General features: G+C 41.2%; 1 protein-coding gene across 2 annotated transcripts; it reads right to left on the bottom strand.

Moving 5' to 3' along the window:
- Positions 1 to 546: 546 nt before the first annotated feature.
- CMAS (cytidine monophosphate N-acetylneuraminic acid synthetase) lies at positions 547 to 12,433 on the bottom strand. 2 transcript variants are annotated; one of them, XM_053944046.1, is made up of 8 exons: positions 12,223 to 12,433; positions 9,358 to 9,500; positions 8,986 to 9,141; positions 6,167 to 6,300; positions 5,218 to 5,312; positions 4,409 to 4,580; positions 2,750 to 2,900; positions 547 to 1,999 (listed from the first exon to the last, which is right to left on the bottom strand). In XM_053944046.1, the coding sequence occupies exons 1-8, from the start codon at positions 12,381 to 12,383 to the stop codon at positions 1,725 to 1,727; spliced, it is 1,287 nt and encodes a 428-aa protein (XP_053800021.1). In that variant the 5' UTR covers positions 12,384 to 12,433; the 3' UTR covers positions 547 to 1,724. The 2 variants fall into 2 exon arrangements, with proteins under 2 accessions (XP_053800021.1, XP_053800023.1); XM_053944048.1 differs by having other exon boundaries at positions 9,358 to 9,483; positions 12,223 to 12,328.
- Between the last annotated feature and the right edge of the window lie 6,366 nt (positions 12,434 to 18,799).

Genomic DNA, 18,799 nt, shown 5'->3' with positions numbered 1-18,799 from the left:
TGTAGTGTCACATGTACTGGAACAGGCCTTGGAAAAATATTCTACACATATGAACCTTTCCTGGAACAGAGGATTTCACCTCTAAGGTGAAAGAGTTACCCTCACTGTCTGCCTCTCTGACCCCCAAATACTTCATATGATTGAGGCTCTTCCATAAAATCAAGAGGAGTAATTAAGGCATCCCTCTTCCTACCCTATAATTAGGCTTTCCACTACAGTGCGGGCAGTACAAATCTGAACCTTTCAGGCAACAGATCCTGCATATCCCTTATCTTTTTCTGGTAAACAGTCTCTAGACCTCTTTTATCCTTTGTACTCTTTCCAATGTAAGATTATACCATGTATTTCTAAACAACAATTCATCAAAGTGACAACACTGATGTCCAAGATGTGGCTCTCCTCTTGTCAAAGTCCATGGGATTTATCCAGCACAGAACCCTAAAACGTGACTGAAAGGAGACACTTAAATTTAGGTGACTTAGAGTTGATTAGTACAATAAACTATCTGTTAACTGTAGATAGGCAGTAAATCATTTCAGTTCAACATTTTGTTTTGTGAAAGGAAGTAAACACAAAGTTTATTAGAGGCCAATATTTCAGGTGATATACTGGGAGTATAACTATTTATACAATACAATATTTAGCAGAAAAACAAAATAAAATGACAAGCATTATCATTCACCTCACTTGTAATTGCCTGTGAACCATGGTTATTTTTATTTTTTAGCATAACCCAAACCAGAACTTGACTCTGATATATACTATTGTATTTGTAATGTACAATACAAATCCTATTTTCAATAAATACAAGCATGTAAACCAGTTTTAACATGCTAAAAACAGTCTGTATATATATTTTATATAAACCCACATCAACTATGGTTTGGTGGCTTTTTTTTTTTAACAGCAGCTACTTTTCCATACAATAAACTTTAAGATTTTTATTTGGCTTTAACTCATTTAAGGTTGCAATATAGTCTTCATAGAAAGAAACTGAGTTTCTGCAAAGATCTCAAACACAATGGGGAATTTAACTCCAAATTTGGCAAAATATTAATTTAGGCACTACAGTGACACCCAAAATAAACAGATTCCAACAAGCACAATTCCAAATCTGATTTAATTATTTATAAGCTTCAAACTGAACACATGTTAAAGTGATTTTTTAAACGAATATTAACTTGTTTTACAGTAACTGTGTTCTATTTTAAAAATAGAGGAGGAAGTTTTACTGATAAGTACTTTACACCTGACCTCTCTGGCATATGTTAAAACTCTTCCTTGCTAAGGACAAAGCCTGTAAAATGCAATCACACAACCACAACACCATGCATTTGATAAAAGAAATGCAAACCATATGAGCAGAACTGACAAACATTTTGGGTTTTTTAAGCCTGAATTACAAATCTTCAAGTCATGCAAAATCATTGATCCCTGAAAACATTCAGATTATGAAACAAAGATGGATAATTCCTGTAGGACAGGTTTGATGATTAAGAGCAGATTTACAGGGCACACTCTTTTGTAGCATTCCTCCCATTGCACTTAAATGACTTTTAAAATCATCGTGATATGATGATATTTTCAGCAGATAATCATGAAAGTGGGACTTGGAGTTAGAGGGAGACACCTTTTTAAATCTCCTGTGCTGTAAAATTTGAAAGGCAAGCATTCCTTTGGGATATGGATGTACTGAGAAAGAAAAGCAGGACTGACCAACGGCGTTACTCTTTTTCCATCAGTTCCTTATTTCCTTTCCTGCTGTTCTTATCTCTCCCCATTTCCTTCCCTGCTGAGCTGATTTCTTCCAGCTGCTTCCTTGCAGAGTTCACTTTCTCTAAGAGCAGGAATATGTGCTCTGCAAACTCCCGCACAGCTCCACAGCCACCTCTGCTCTTACAGATGTAGCCAGCAGCCTTCTGAGCAGCAGCACAGGCATCAGCAGGCACACCACTCATGCCTGCCTGCTTCAGGCACTCCACATCAGACTCCTCGTTTCCTAGGGAGGAAGATGACAGGCAAGACCAAATATCACAGAAGGGAAAGAATCAGTATTTTTCTCAGTGTTTTTCTGGGTATGCATTGATCTGATTTTTGAATTTTTTTTTTTTGGTCACAATGTTCATCTCAGCAGCTCAATAGCACTTTGCACATGCAAGTCAGGTGTTGGAAAATCTTGGTGAACCATGTAAATGATGATCACATTTCACAATCTTCAGGCAAGAGAATGCTACTTTTAAGAGCAGTAAAATTATATGAGTAGCTGAATAAGCACTGGCAGGACTCCTCACTTAGCCAGTCACTGAAATACAGTTTAGCACAGAAGCACATGGTTTTCAGTTCTAATTACGCCCATTACTGATTACCATTTCAGAAAATAATCTATACAATATCCCTCTGAAATGAACTAGAATCGGTTCAAAATTGTCAGCTCTAAGTGTATGCTTATCAACATTTTGATATCAAAATGTTTCCTAAAAACAAAAGCTTTCCTATATCCCACTGGAAAAACAGTGAAGACTTCCCTTCCCAAATTACACAGATTCATCAATGTCTGTAACAATTAGATTGAACCCTAACAGGCTTTAAAATACCTGCTTTTGGTGATTGTGTGCTGCAATGTGCACAGCAATCTCATTAAATTCAGTGTATTTACAAAGAGAAAAGTGGTTTGAAGCTCAGCAGCAGTATAAAGATTCTATTTGTCTATGCTATTTAAATTGAATAAACCAAAAGAAAAGGAACTGACCTAAGTAAGCCACCTCTTTCCAGCTCAAACCCATGTCCTCCTGCCAGTCCTTCAGAACCTGTAGTTTATTTGTTACACTGACATTTACTACACATCCCAGCTGCATGGCTGACAGAGTTTTTGAACAATCTCTGTCAGAGATGAGTCGAACCTATTGAAATAAAATTAGAGTAAGTTCTACCTCCAATGAATAGGACATATAAGTTGATTTACTGTTACAAAAAAAGCAGTTTTGCTAGTAGAAGCTCTCTCAGGTACCAGAAAACCATTGAATGACTGATTTTCAAAACTCAGAGCAGAAGTGATTAGCATCCAAAACCACACAGAGTCTTGAGGTTCCTTTAGAAAGGTGAGTACCTTTCTTCAGCCCTCTCTGATGTTCAAAAATAATTTACATTTGTCTTTTAAAATGCAACATGTACTAAATAAAATACTAAATATCACAGTATGGTGGCATGGTGACTATCTAGTGCAGTATGATCCAATTATGTCACCGTGTGGAATGAGAGAATTCCCAAGAAATATTTCTGAAATATTTGCCAAAGTAGAACATGAAGTTTTTTCCTTGGCCCCTCTACTTAATAACATAACTTTATTTATAGCAGCATTTCAGAGCATCAAACCAACACTACACAGACTGAAGCAGCACAGCACATTTATCTCTGGAAGTTCATTCCAAATTCGAAGTTTCAGGAATGGTGCACAAGGTAAGCTAAAACCAGAAGATAATTGCAGCAGGATCTTTAGAAATCTCAGATACAAATCTTTCAGGTTTTCTGTCAAAGATGTAGACAAGCTTATGTTCCCTCATTGCTTTTAAATACAAACAAATGCTTGACACTGATTTTAAGTACAGAATGAAGAGAAGTGGAGCACAAAGCAGGGTTGTATCAGCAACACAGACTAGAAATAAATAAAGTGCAGCACAAAGACCTAGAGGTTTTTAATGAAACATTCCAAGTCAAAGAAAGTATGGAAATGGGCTCCCACAGGCAACAAAACAGTGATTACAAGCTTGCTACCCCTCTGGCTTCCCAGAAAATGAAGCTGAGGGACTGCTGAAAAAACATCTACTCCATTTCACAGGAGTGGGCTCTGGGGTGACCTAAGTACAGCCTTCCAGTGCCTGAAGGAAACCCACAGGAAAGATGGAGAGAGATTCTTGACAAGAGCCTGGAGTGACAGGACAAGGGGGAATGGCTTCACACTGACAGAGAGCAGGTTTAGATTGGATATGAGGGAGAAATTGTTCCCTGTGAGAGTGGTGAGGCCCTGGCACAGGGTGCCCAGAGAAGCTGTGGCTGCCCCTGGATCCCTGGCAGTGTCCAAGGCCAGGCTGAATGGGGCTCTGAGCAACCTGGGCTAGTGGAATGTGTCCCTGCTCATGGCAGGGGGTTGGAACAAGATGGTCCAGCCCAGGCCATTCTGTGATTCTGTGAAAGAGGCTGTAATTACTGTGATTGAGAACTTTCTCAAAACACCAATTTTCCTCTGAGGGTTCTGAGGATAACATTTGTCCCAGCCAATATATTATGTTGCTTGATCACAAGTACTGTGAAAAAACTTCAACTTCTATGCTGCAAGAATATAATTCTTTGGAATCTTTTAATGTGCAGGTTACATGAGACATGAAGGCTCACTCTTCAGAACAGCACTTACCTGGATTCCTCTTTTCTTTAACAGATCAATGCCAACAATATCTCTGTAATCGTAGGAGACCATTTCCTTGTGATCTTCTGTCACATAAATGCGACCATTGGTCAGGCATCCATCAATACTGCAAACCAAGAGCTTCACCTCTTTTAGTGGCTCTTTTCCAAAATATCCAAAGCTAGACAAAGAAATTATCTTTTTAGGATGGAAGTTTTTGCACACTTCAAAACCCCAAGTATTTCCCATACAATTGTAACCTTCAGACAGAAGAATCAGCTTTGAAATTCTTCTTTTCTAATGTTTTTTCTCATAATCATCACTCTCCAATTATACTGTCCCTCTTCAAAGAAACTAACAGAACCATCCAAAAGACAGTTCATTTATGTCATCCATTTAAAAATTAGGATGAAAAAGGCACAGAAAATATACTCCATTCCCACCCATTATTTCCTTAGAGCCCTCTACACAAACATTCCCATTCCTGGGTATCAGTTATAGTGGTCTGGAGCATGGAAGTCCGAGGCACCTCAGCTGGAAAAGCTAGAGATGATGCTAACACATTGATGAAGTATAGTAGGGCTTACACTCTTCACCAAGCTGAACTTCAAGGAAAAAAATCAAACTACCAAAACTCCACTATGTAACAAAGGTAATTCAGCTGATTTCAACAGAGAGAGGAAAAAATCCTGGGCAGAAATAAAGCTGCCCAATTATCTTTGATCTCCATTGCTTACATTCCATACATTATGAATTCACATGACCACACTTTCAAACAAGCAGCACCAAAGAAATAAGGGAATAAAAAGTTATTTTACCTCAACACTCTCTGCTCTGCAATAGGCCAGTCAATGTCTATGTCAATATCCACACTGTGCTCTGCACGCATTTCATAGTAGGCCATTTTACCACCCTGAAGGAAATAAAATCCACTCAAATTTTCTGCTTGGGTCAACACAAACAAAAAATTCTAAAATTTAGCACTGTGCAATAAAAGCCAAGTGCCTGGTTACACAGTGGCCACCATGGCTTATATAAAAGTGAACCATCAATTATGTTTCTGCCAGTGACACAGAACAGTTAATAACTATTGAAGAAATTTCTATTTTACAACTAGAGAAAGTGTGCAAGATACTATGCATTATAGCAATTACATCACACTAATTTCACTAGATCTTTTAATCAGTAAAATAGTAATACCTTCAGCATTTGTTTAGGAAGACTACTATTATTATTATTTGCTTACTGTTACTTAATTTCCAATGGCAAAATATCCACCACACCCCAGTGTTGTTCTGCATCACTACGTTGAGATGTTAATATCAGGAAAGGGAAAAAGACTGTTAAAGTTGCAATATAAATTTGGGGTAAGATTAAACTGGCTGAACATAGAAATTTACAGATTATGACAAGGCTCTGACACTGCATGAAGCTCAGTTTCACACCTTTAGTAGCACTAAAATGAATTCTAAGCTACACTGGTGAACTCATGCAAAACTCAGTACTGTATTGGTTTAGGGTTAAAGCTATATAAGACATTTATTTGCATAAATTTATTTGCTATGGAGGATGCTGTTACTGGAAACTGGAACTGCCCTATAACTAGCCCTGCTAAGTTACAAACAAATAGCAAACTGTTCTGGGGTCAGAGTGCTGTTATTTCACACTGACTGCATCATAAATCAAAACAGAGTATTGAATTCAGAACCCTCTACAGCAAGAGTAGATGTATTATTCTGAAGAGCATGAAAAGCCAGAAGCACTAACCTGCAAATAGCCTTTCTCAATCAGATGCCTCTTGGCAAAATAAAACGAGCCATTTTCATAGAGCTCCCCAGGCCAGTCTTGCCTGCGGTACCGCTTTGCTGGATTCAGGTTTTGGGGTTCTGTCATCTTGTTTTCTGTTAACAGAGGGAAAAAAAGACAAAATAAGCTTTAAATAATTCCTGTTCAGAGTCACTTAACATCCTAAACAACTTTCTGTTGAAAAATTAAGGGAATAATTCAGTCACCAATTTCTCTCATTATTGCCTCTTGCTGCTTAACTCTATAAAGAATCACAGACTGCTTTGGGTTGGAAGGGATGTTAAAGATGATCCAGTTCCTACCCCTTGCCATGGGCAGGGACACCTTTCACTAGCCCAGATTGCTCAGAGCCCCATCCAATCTGGCTTGGAGCACTTCTAGGGATGCAGAATCTACAACTTCTCTGGGGAAGAAGAAAGAAAAAAAACCCAAACCAACCAAACAAAAACAACAACAAAAACCCAAGAGGTTATTTGCTTCAAAACTGTTTCCTACAAGGAGTAGGAGAAACATTCTTCCAGACTGCCCTTGGCAATGTGAAAGAAATACTATTCCTGTACTCCAACTCCTAGTGCACACAGTAATGCCTGAATGCACTTTGATACCAGAAAGGACCAGCCTTAAATGTGGAAGGTGAAAAAAGAGCATATATGAATAATTTTTGCCCATGAAAACATCTTACACTTCCCCACAATACATCCTATTTAAGGATATGCATTAAGTGTGTTCATAAGTGGTTTAATCAGTGTCCACAAATAAACAGCGGTCTGCACAAACACTCGGGAAATCCCATATTATTACCAATGACATGCAGGAAAAGATCCCATATTATTACCAATGACATGCAGCAGAAACCAAATCAAGGACCAGAGACTTTTGTCCTTAAGTCCCTTCAATCCAGATGTACAAAGCAGCTAAAATTCACCAGGTCTCAGGATCCAGTAACCACGAGGCACTTAGAGGGCATTCTCAAACACCCAAAACATCCTGAGGCTAACATCCTGATACACACACACCTTGTGTTTCATAACCAACTAAAGCTTTGTGCTCACTGAAGTAATCATTTCCAGTCAGAGAGAGACTTCTTTCTCTTTCAGGATCCATCAATATTAAACCTTAATGCAGAAGGAGCAACAGAACTACACCAAAACAAACAAACAAACAAAAAAACCCAAAAAACAAAACAAACAAACAAAAAACCAAACAAACAAACAAACAAAAAACCAAAACAACAACAACAACAAAAAAAACCTCCATGAAATTATTTTTGTATAATCAGTACTCTAAAGCTGTTTGGAAAAATAAAAATAAAAACAAAAAACATTGTATAATGCTGTTGTGAATCACTGTCACTTGAAACACCACACACCTGAAAGGCCATTTGCATTTATCCTTAAGCTGCTCATGTTGGCACAATGTGTTTCCAGCTCTCCTCAGTCCTTGCAGTTGAATGATTCCTTATCTCTCACCACATTAAAACGTTTAGATGTCACTTTGTGCTGAAGAATTACTTCTTTTTTTAGGTAGGCTTCGAGGCTTTCTTATTTAACAATCTGCCTATGGGACACAACCACTTCAGAAAGCCACATGGCAGATCCACATGGGATTTATTCTTTCACATTTGTCCCTTCCAGCATCTCAAGATGTGCATTTGGCTTCCTAAACTGCAATCCACAGAACCTTGAAATTGCCATCCATGCTTTTGATACTCCTCTTATACTGCACAAACAAAAAGTGTCACTTATTTCTCTTCTTATGGGGAACAATGACAATGTTCAAGTGTCCATTCTAAACAAAGGCGTAACTTTTATTTCAACTTATCTCTCAGATCAAGCCTCATTCGTTACACATGCTCTTTTACAGCATGATGCTTTCTAAACTCACAAAAAATGTCATCTGAAGCAATTTATATCTCAACAGAATAATTGTAATGCCTGAGTAACCTTAATTCAAAAAACAAACCCAAAAAACCCACCAAAACTCCTGAGAGCACCTGAAATAACCATTTTTAAAAAATGAAGAAAAAATTTCTGCTTTAACTACAGAAACAAAGCTAACATACAAAACATGCAGAATAGCTCTTTATACCAGGACAAAAGAAGGTTTATAGCTAAACCAAGGTGTAATCTTTATTTGTAAAATTTCAGTCTTTGGTCATCTTGGCCTCTGTGGCTGAGGGGCATATTTTCTCTGGGAAAAACCAGTCATGTTTTTCTGGATGAGCTAACCAACGTGAGTTCAGCTCTCATGACTCAAAGGCATTTTGCAACGTGACGTAAGTCAGCAGCCAAATTATCAGGATGAAACAAAACCTAAGTCTCCAGGCCAAGAGAGTGTCATCCCATCCTCACCAAGATTTTATTTCACATTACTGGTCATTTGTTAGCTACTGCACAGCAAGAACAAACAGTTTTCTAGTTAGGACCTCAGTGTCATGTCTGGATTCAAGTTAACATGTAAGGTTTTTTTTTTTTTTTTTTTTTTTTTTTTTTTCGAACTGTATCTTGTATCTTCAGCTGAGACAAGCTAATATAATTTTAACAGAATTTTAATTTTTACAAAACAGTTACAGAAAGGCTCAGCAATGCTCAATAATGGACAGTAATGGCTCAGATACCAATGCTTGGAGGGAAGTTCTAAGCCATCTCAAATCTCTCAGAGAGAACTCAGTCCATGCCTCAGACATCACTTCCTAAAATAGCACAGGTATGAAAAACAAGAATTTGGGAAAAAAAAAAGAAAAAAAAGTATAACTGTAACCAGAAACATCTAAATATTACCTCCTTTCTTTACCTCACTCCATCTGAATTGATGCCTCCTCACAACAGAGAAGACAGAATCAAAGCCCTCCTTCTGGATCAAATCTGCCACTTTTATAAGGTCACTGGGATGTAAACAGGGAGATGTTGCTTGAATATTTCCTACAATATCCACCTCTAAAGAAAAACAAAGAGACATTTATGAAAAAATTCACATCTTTAGTAACACAACTGCAAAGTGTGATATGAGTAAGTACCCCACACACACAAAAGGAAAAAAAAATCTTTCTGGGTTTTATTTACTCAATGCTTTACTTATTTTTCTAAATAATAAGTACATCACCCCTCTGGGGCTACAGTATAAAAGCTCAGCATATTTCATCCCTGATTTACCATGATGATGATTGAGAAACTCTGTGATGGCTTCTAGGGAAGTTGAAGAGTCCTGAGAGACTTCAGGGCTTCTGCGATGGACCTGAGCACCAAACTGCTTCGCAACCTTCTCAATGTCATCATGGTCTGTGGAAACCCATATGCTGTTGGCAGACAGTGCAGAAAATAATATAAAGAATAAATCCCACCATTGTTGACTTGCCTGTTGTAATTTAACCTGAAAAAACTCCCCAGCTTGTTTATGTCTGTACTACACCTTGCAATGAAAGAACTAGTTCTTGTATTTGTATTTGTGTATTAACACAATCTTTTATTGTGTTAATAAAACTATCCTAGTCAGCCCAACAAACAGCTTTTAACAACAGGGATAAAAACCACCAGTGTAAAATCTGAATCTTGAGTTGCATTCCATGCAGAAAGCTTAAGCAACATAAAATTTAAGAGTGTTACCAGAAAAATCCAGTGTCAGCTCAAATAATTTGTTAGGCATTTTAACAAATCAATGAATTGTGAATGCGTTGGATGTGGCATTCAGAATCATGTAAGAGTTTAGTTTACAACGAGTAAAACTGCCACAAAGTTAAAATATTAGCTAATGCTGCAAGTGTGTTAAAATGTGTTAATTGGGCTCCATGCACTCCCAGAGAAGGAGCTGTTCAAGTTCCATATGTTTTGGCACAGAAAACTTCCAGTACTGGTAAAGCAAGATTGCAATCGTTCAGGGAAAATAAACATTTACAAAAGGAAGGGCTAATTCTGAATATCATGTGATGACAAACACTGAGCAACTGTGAAGCCACGGCTGTCATCGTGGTGACAAAAAAGCATGAGAGGTGTAAAAGCAAAAGCTATGAAAAATCACCCTTCCTCTCCCAGCAATGCTGGCATTCTCAATGCACTATCCACAGCAAATGGTGCTGCAGTTACATTACTTCCTCCAAAGACATTGTGGGATCATCAGAAGAAAAATATGTGTGACAGCGACAGCAATGGCAAGTCACACTCACAAGAACAAACACACAAGAGGTGTTTTCCAGAAACTGCTTTGGGATGGTGAACTTAAATACACACTCTCCATTCAACCACCAGAGTTTTGTTGTGTAACAGGTACCTTGCACAGCTGTTCCAAAGGTGACAAGGCAAACCTGGTCCATGTACACCTACTGCACCTGCCATGCCTCAAAGTCAGGCTGCCCAACCCTGACTTGTTTCCTCTTGGGAAAATTCAGATGCCAAACAGTAGCCACAGCAGGTCATTCAGCAATACAGATTCACAATCATTAAGAAATTATCAGTAACCAGAAGTGTTCCTGTCTGTTTCTTTATTAAAAATAAAAGAGAGTGCTGCATCCTCTACTTTTCAGATACAGCAAGAAAGGTTTTCCAGGCTAGATAATGATAGAGCAGCCATGAAATACAGAATCCTCTCGATCTAGCTGGGCTACATTTCTCCTTGACTTGCTCTGAGCATTATGCAGCAGGTTTGCACTGGGAACCTGCCTCTAAGTGTGCTACACACCAAGCACATCCTAACCACAGCTTTAATTATCAGCAAATGTGTAGAAAATCCTCAGTCTTGCTCCTGCAGAAAAATCTCTCTATTCTCAACACCAAGAACACACATGTTTCTATCTAGCTCTAATTATTGCTTCTGAAGTTTCAGGCACTTGGCCACAAACTGAGCTTCTCTTCTGTGTCACATGGGCACACAAGATTATCTCCTTCAACTTGACATTTGAGTGAGACTGCTTCTGATGTGCTGGGTCCAGCTGTGGGCTCCCTGATACCAAAAAGGAAAATGGGAGCAAGCTCAGCAGGAGCCAGCATGATGACTGGGCCTGGGAGCACACATGTGCCAGGAGATGCTGAAAGAGATATCTCAGCAAGGAGGTGATCACTGCTGGGCAGGTAGAGAGAAAATAAGGAGAATTTTTCTGGGTGAGTGCAGTGAAAGGAACAGAAGGGCTGTGGGGTCTCCATCCTTGGAGATGCCAAGCTCAGTGCCCACTGTCATGAGTACCCAAATGACCATGAACCAAAGTCATCCTGTGCTTCAGCAGTTCACAGGAGATCATCTCCAGCATGGCAGTCCCATTTAATGCAGATGTCTTAATGAAGTAAACCCATCAATAATTACAACATCACCATCTGGTAGCCACCCAACCACGCATCAGAACAACTTTAATTTCAATTTACTGTGTTGTGAGACTTTAATTTCTTCATTCCTCTGTTGCTCACCCTCAGCAGGAAGGGACAGCTGTGTTCTTGACAAGGTTCTTGCCTTGCCTGACCCTTAACCTGGTGCCACAGTTTGTCTTAAGTAAGGATGAATCCTGCCTCACTGGCAGAGTCACAGCCTGGATCAGGCTGGAAGGGACCACAGCAGCTCAGCTGGTCCCACCTCTGTGCTCTAGCAGGGTCACCTGGAGCAGGCTGGAGAGGATTCCATCCAGGCAGCTTTTGAGTATCTGCACCGAGGGAGACTCCACACCCTCCCAGGGCAGCCTGATCCAGTAAAGGAGCTCTACCTCATGTCCAGGTGAACTCCCGGGCATGAATTCCTGACGTTTCTCCTGTCCCACTGCTGGGCCCCACGGCGCAGAGGCTGGTCCCTGCTCTGAGCCCTCCCTGCAGACACTGACAGTCATCCCTAAAACGCTCTTGACGAAGCGGCGGTTTCCCCCAGCCCCTCCCTGGGCCAGGGCCCCTCGGCACATCTATCCCGAACCGGAACTCCCGAGCACGTCCATCCCGAACCGGAACTCTCCAGCACATCTATCCCGAACTGGAACCCCCCAGCACGTCCATCCCGAACCAGAACCCGCCGGGGGAAGGGGAAGCGGAGGGGAGGCGGCGTATGCGCACCTGTGGAAGACGCCGGCATCGATGGCGGCGCGCAGCACCCAGCCGATGAGCGGCACCCCCGCCAGCAGCTTGATGTTCTTCAGCGGGATCCCTTTGCTGCCGCCCCGCGCCAACACCAGCGCGGCCAGGTGGGGCTGCGGCCGCCCCTCGCCCGCATCCATGGCCGTGTCTCTGTCCCGCTCCGCTCCGCTCCCCTCCCGCCGCGCCCTGCCACGCGCACGGACTGCCCCCTGGGGCATGCCGGGAAATGTAGTCCTGCGCTACTGTGCATGCGTGTGGGGAGAGCGGCGGAGAGACGCCGGGGGACAGCGAGGGACGCGCCGTGTGGGGGGCTCGAGTGGGGGGTGCGGGGGATCATCCGCCCTTTAAGGAGGAGAGGGTGCTCTTTTGGCACAAGGTGCCCCGCATAACCCGGTCTTCGTGCCTGCTTTCCACGGCTGGCTGGCTGGCTGGACGGCTGGACGGCTGGCTGGACGGCTGGCTGGACGGCTGGCTGGCTGGACGGCTGGACGGACGGACTTCGGCAGTGTGTATCTCTTTAGTCTAGAGAAGACTGTGAGGGAATCTCATGTAAATATCTCAAAGGGTGCCAAGAGGATGGTGCCAGACTCCAGTGACAGGACGAGGAGCACTGGCCACAAGAAGCTCAGCAGGAGGGAGAATTTCTGCACACTGTCAGAGCCCTGGAACAGCTGCCCAGGGAAGGCCTGGAGCCTCCCTCTCCGGGGACATTCCAACCCTACCGGGACACGCTCCTGTGTCACCTGCTCCAGGTGGCCGAGCTGAGCAGGGGGTTGGACAGGGTGATCTCCAGAGGTCACTATAATCATAATTATTTGTTAATCCTGTGGTTCTGCAGCTCTTTGCGGCCGTTGGCAGGACGTGGCTGCTATCCTGTGGGCACAAAGGACATGGCTGTAGGGGAGGTGGGCTCGTCCGCGGAGCCCCGGCCGCCGGGAGCTGAGCCCAGGCACCGTGCCAAACAATTCCGGGTTTTTTTCCGTCCCCAAATGCCGGGGGTTTCTCCAGCCTCATTCCCTTCCCTGCTGAGCAGCCCCGGCAGAGGGCAGAGCAGCCACACGGAGCCTCGTGGTGGGAAGGGGAGCTGGAACGCGCTCCTTGCTGCTCCTTTTCACTTCCTAACAATGTAACAAAGCATAAAAACACGGTGTTGCTATTCCAACTGTCTTATCGAAACCGAATGGGCAAAATAAAGTAATCCACTGCTGACATAAGGCTGCAAGGGAATTTGGGGTTTAATATCATTTAGAAAGTGGAAAGTAGAGGCTGTTGAAGTCACAAAGTCACTCCTGGAGACTCAGGAGCTCAGTCCTGTCTCAGTCCGTGGTGAAAACGTACCACAAGTGGGACACTGATGTCCTCTGGTTATTCAAGATGTGTTGTGGAGCAGAAGGACCTTACCTATCACTGCCAAACTGAACGTTCCCACTTACATTCATCAGTAGGCAGGCATTTAAAAAGAATATTCATACTGGGGGGTTGTTTGTTCTTTCTGAAGTGTTCCAAGAGACCCAGCAGAGATAGAGAGCTTGCTCTTCTACTTTGCAGATCAGAGACCCAGCAGAGATAGAGAGCTTGCTCTTCTACTATGCAGATCAAGGCAGCACCTTTCAGGCTTCTTTATTTTTTAATAAGATGAAATTAGTAGCCATAGGGTTCTGAGGAGTGTGATTCCTGCTGGTCACTTTCCATGTACTTATTTTTAATTATTATTTTTTTAACTCCAGCATTTTAAACCTTTGCCACATGCAAACTGCCACACATTTAGCCCTATGCTTCTGTCAGAGTTTGCTGTGCCCACAGCAGACCAAGTTGGAAAAAACCTCCAAGATTATTGAGTCCAAACTTTGACTGAAAACCACCACATCAACGAGACCATGGCACTAAGTACCATATCCTCTGGTTTCTTGACCCCACTGCCTGACTGGACAGCCCATTCTTGACCACAGTGGGGAAATTAAAACCCCCTGTAATTTGATTCACGACATTGTGAAAATTTTACGATTTATCAATACTAATACTTCAGCTACATAATACAGTTCAGTTCTCTTCTCACAGTCTAGCAATATCCCAAGCAGGGAGCTGAGTCTGGGTTCAACTTTCATTTACATAGAAAGAAATGACATTAGGATATGTGGCACACATCACAGATGCCATACTAGATGGGGTTCACGTAGTAAGAATATTTTTGCAGGTCCGTGAATAATTAAAACTGATTTAATTTCTTTTTTCTCTTCATATCAAAAACAAATCTTTCACTCACAGGGCTGAAACAGTCCTCAAACAAGCATCTTAAATACTTCTGTCCTTTTTCATAGACAGATATGTAACCCAGTCCTAAAGACTATCAGTGATGTTAACTGGATAACCTGTCCAGGCAATATAGAGATTTATATGATAGCAAAGATTTTCCTAATCTTTACTACATCTTCTTTTCTGTAATATGAGTCCATTCCTTCCTGTGTTATCCAAAACACATCTGGGGATTAGATTCAGCAGGCATGTGCCTACTTGAAAACAGGCCCCATCTCAGCTCGGACTTTTCCTTTTCGGGATCAGACCCGTGAGTTCAGTCTTCTGGTTCAGATCTTCCAGACTTCCCATCATCACCGTTATTCTCCTCTGGGCTGCTTATAATGTAGTGCTCAGAATTAAACATGATATTGCAAGGGAGTGAATCAGAAGGATTACTGCTTCACATTCCTCATTTATACACCTCCGTCATTTACCTTTTCTTGTGCAACATTGACATAATTCAGCCACTGGCTTGCTTTGACCTCTGGTTTGTTTCTGTAAGAGCTGGGGCATAGCCAGAGACTTCCAGCCCTCTGCCTCTGGCTGTGTGTGCCCCAAGGAAGTTTCCTACAGTTACTCCTACAGCAACCAGCCCTGTCCCCACATTTAAATCATTTTGTGAAAACCACAGTCCTGGAGTTTAATTATGTGAAAGCTATTGAGAGTTTCACCGAGCTTATGATAGAGGGCATATACTCCATCTCCTCCTAGACACAGGCCTGGGTTTGTAGGTTGAAGTTATACTGGTTTGACTTATTCTCTGTAAATTTTTATTGACTTATTAATTTATTTTATGTGCTCACCAAAATTTCTTGATTATTTATTCCAGCTTTTTTTTTCCCCAGGATCAAGTGTTTGACTAATGGTTCAAATGCATCTGTATCAATATTTTAGATCAGATCAAGAGTGCATTTCTGAATTGAGTCTCCAGCTACCTAAACTGTTGCTGTGTGGCAGTATTTGCCAGAACAGACAGAGGAGATAGTCCCCAGGCCCTTCCTTTCTCCCTGTTTTTAACCCAGGGAGCATTTTATGCTTTCTGGTCTCAGTAACTCTGCCTTGTTTATCAGCCACCTGCTCCAGTATCCAAGGATGAAACTCAGCTCTGAGCACACATTACTCAGCTAAATACATCCTAACTCCTTTCTCTGTGTTTGTACTGACATCTTGTTCTTGGATGGGACTGTGTGGGTCACAGCACTCAGGGAGATAAGAACATTTGCTATTCTAATAATAGCAAATAAGAACATTTGCTATTCTAATAACAGAGAAATGGAGAACAGAACAAAGAATATAATGCTTTCTACATCTTTGGGACATGTACCCTGGTTTAGAGCATCATGAAAATGGCGTGCAGGAACAAGTTTCCCAGTCTGGAGGAAGGGTTTTCAGCTCCTCCATCACCACCAGCTACTGCAGCACTCATTCCCACATGCCATGGTGTAGACAAGGTCTTGGAACTGTGCATGTTCCCTTCCCCTCACTATCATCTCCATCCTGTCATTCCTGACTGTCCCTGAACAAGAAGAGCCAAACTGGATCATTTCAAGGAAGTGCTGGTATAGAAGTAAAATCTGTGGGAATAAAGCTATTTAAAAAATATGTTCCATGTCATATGACTCCACTGGGAATAGTAAGATCTGTGAGTTTCCTTTCTGACCACCACTCAGTCACTATAAACTATTAGATTATTGTTTTTCTGAAGAAAGAAGTCCTTTCATTCATGTCCATGTGTAAGAGCAAATGGACAAACCCAGAGGTGTTCAGTGTGCTGAGCTGTTAATGCTCAGAGGCTGTAACCTACCAGGGAGCATGTCATGGAACTTAGCCGATTAATTAGGGAAATTTTCTGCAGTGTGGAGCTGCTATTAATGTCTATCAGGCATGGCTGGACAAGAAACATCTCAGTAATGATGGCTGGGGTCTCCTTTCACACCAACACCCTCTGAACTGCCTGGCATGGGATTAGCCCTGCCCTTCCAAATTGCCAGGCTCGAGATCTGCTCTGCCCTTTCTGACATCCACACTTGGTATTGTGAAAAGACAGGAAAAGCATGTCACAGCAGTTCTCTCTCCACACTGGAGCCTTATGGAGTGTGGGTCAAAGCCAAATGCATTAAAAAACCAGTGCCTAACTGCTGTTGGCCCAACTGGGCCTGGGATTTAATTTTGTGTGCATGCAGTCTAATTGAGGCTCCATAAGTAGCAGTGCAGGTGGGCCCAATACTGCCCTTTTCCTAGGACATACCTGATTTAATGAATGCTATGGAAACAGGTAAGGAAGGCTCAATGGAAGCATGTAGTGGGAAGTTCTGGGTTACACTTTCTGGGTGAACTGGGATATGCTCTTTCTAGGCCTCTCTGTAGCAACAGAAAGTTCAGAATTCCAAATCTCCTTTCCTGAACCATGGATAGCTACAGTGATCCCTGCAGTTCTGCTGAAATCAAACCAGTGTAAAGGAAACAGGGAATGGGCCTGGTAAAATCTATCAAATTACCCATTCCTGTTATTAGAAACTTTGTGCAGGTCTTGGGCTAACACAGCTTGTCCATACATGAGAGTTAGGTGAATAAATGTTACCATGTTTATAAAAAAGGAAGTGTTCAAGGGTCTGAAATTTCTGAAAAGCAGGCAGGAAGGAATATGATTACTCGGAGTTTATGCTTGAACTGGTGTATTTCTTGGACTTTCTGCAGAAATGAATTGGAGCAAACTACTTTGCTGCAGCAGATTGAAATGCACGGTATTTAATTCAGTGCCTGCTGGATGGACTGTGTTCATTTTGGCAATCTCATGGACACAGAAGAAATCAGAATTGAAATATGAATATTAAAGAGTAATTTCAAACTTTTGAAGTATTATTATTATTATTATTATTATTATTATTATTACCAAGACTATTGCACTATTTGACAAATAGTGTAGACATTACCTGTCTGGATATAAAATACTGTGAAAATTATCAATTTTTGCAGTAACAACACTGATTTATTTTTACTATAAAAGGATCCAAACACCTTGGCAAATCAAGTCAATGTTGTAGACATTTACATGTACACATCATTTTTGATACAATGACTTATATTCATCCTGCATAAATCCAGGTGTCCAAATGAGCAATGAGCTGGAAGCCTGAATACCTCAGGTTCTTTGTACAGTCAAAGTTTACAGTTCAAATATCCTTCAGAAAGTACCTGTAGAGAACATTTGAAAGCAACTTAACTTTGGGTTACCCTGAGAGAGGGGACATCAGCAGCTTTCCCCCACTGGAAAATTAGTTTTAACAGTGCTAGGTATCCTCAAATACTCAGCTTTTTCAGATGCCAGGTTAGTTTGTCCAAATTACATGGACACGGTTAAGCTTTTAGCCAGATCTACAAGCAGAAGAAGTTTTCCCCTGAATTCAGACTTGCAAATATCTTTGTTACCTTGATTGTTTAAAAAAAAATTCTTTAGCAGTGCTATTTAATATTGATCCTCCCTAAAATCCTCAAAATAACATCTTACTTAAGGGTCTTAATACAGGAATGATATTTTCTTTCTTTCTACTCTTTTTCTTCCAACTTGTATGTATATTCTTACAGTTTTGGGGAATTTCATGGTTCAGCATTTTGTAGGTGTTTTTTCTTTTTTCTCTCTCCTTTTTTTTTTTTTTTAATGTAAATCTCTATCCCATGCATGAACAAATGATTTTTTTGTAGCCTGCTGTTCTTATATATTTTCTCTATCAACCAGCCTATGGGATTCTAAATCAACTCCAAAAAATTCTGGCAAAGAATTTTTTTAGCAGCTGGTAAAGCAAAAGACCAAAAATCCTGCCTGGTCTTCATTCTTATAATGAAACTGTGAAGAACTAGTGGAAGAAATTGAGCTCTTTTAGTAGAAACTGAGAGGGGAACTGATATTTATTGTCACACAAGTAAAAGATTTCTGAAAAAAAAAAAAGTTGTTTCAATAGCTTGTTTTGGACAAGTTACAAGCATGAGTTACATCATAGCATATTCAGGCCAGATGTTAGAAATGCTAAAGGTGAAGACATCAAGGGACACAGAAATATTAAAAAAAAAGAGGAAAATTCAATGTAACAAAATCTTAGATATAGAGAAAGAGAATTTTTTACTGTATTACAAAATCTCTGTGTAAGTTGATGTTATGCACTAACATACCCTAAAACATGTCACTCACTCACAGTCCCATATCATGGCTGCAAGCCCCCATGTGTGTCTCCCCAGCAAGCATCACTTGTGTGCAACACAGAGA

This window comes from Vidua chalybeata, chromosome 5 (assembly GCF_026979565.1).
Source record: "Vidua chalybeata isolate OUT-0048 chromosome 5, bVidCha1 merged haplotype, whole genome shotgun sequence".
NCBI lineage: Eukaryota > Metazoa > Chordata > Aves > Passeriformes > Viduidae > Vidua > Vidua chalybeata.
This window is presented reverse-complemented; position numbering and strand designations above follow the sequence as displayed.

Coding starts and splice junctions, on each gene's coding strand:
- CMAS (XM_053944046.1), bottom strand. CDS start 12,383: ATGGATGCGGGCGAGGGGCGGCCGCAGCCCCACCTGGCCGCGCTGGTG. Junction 4,581..5,217: donor GCAGAGCAGAGAGTGTTGAG/GTAAAATAACTT, acceptor TTCTTTGTCTAG/CTTTGGATATTTTGGAAAAG. Junction 2,901..4,408: donor TAAAGAAAAGAGGAATCCAG/GTAAGTGCTGTT, acceptor TTATTTCAATAG/GTTCGACTCATCTCTGACAG.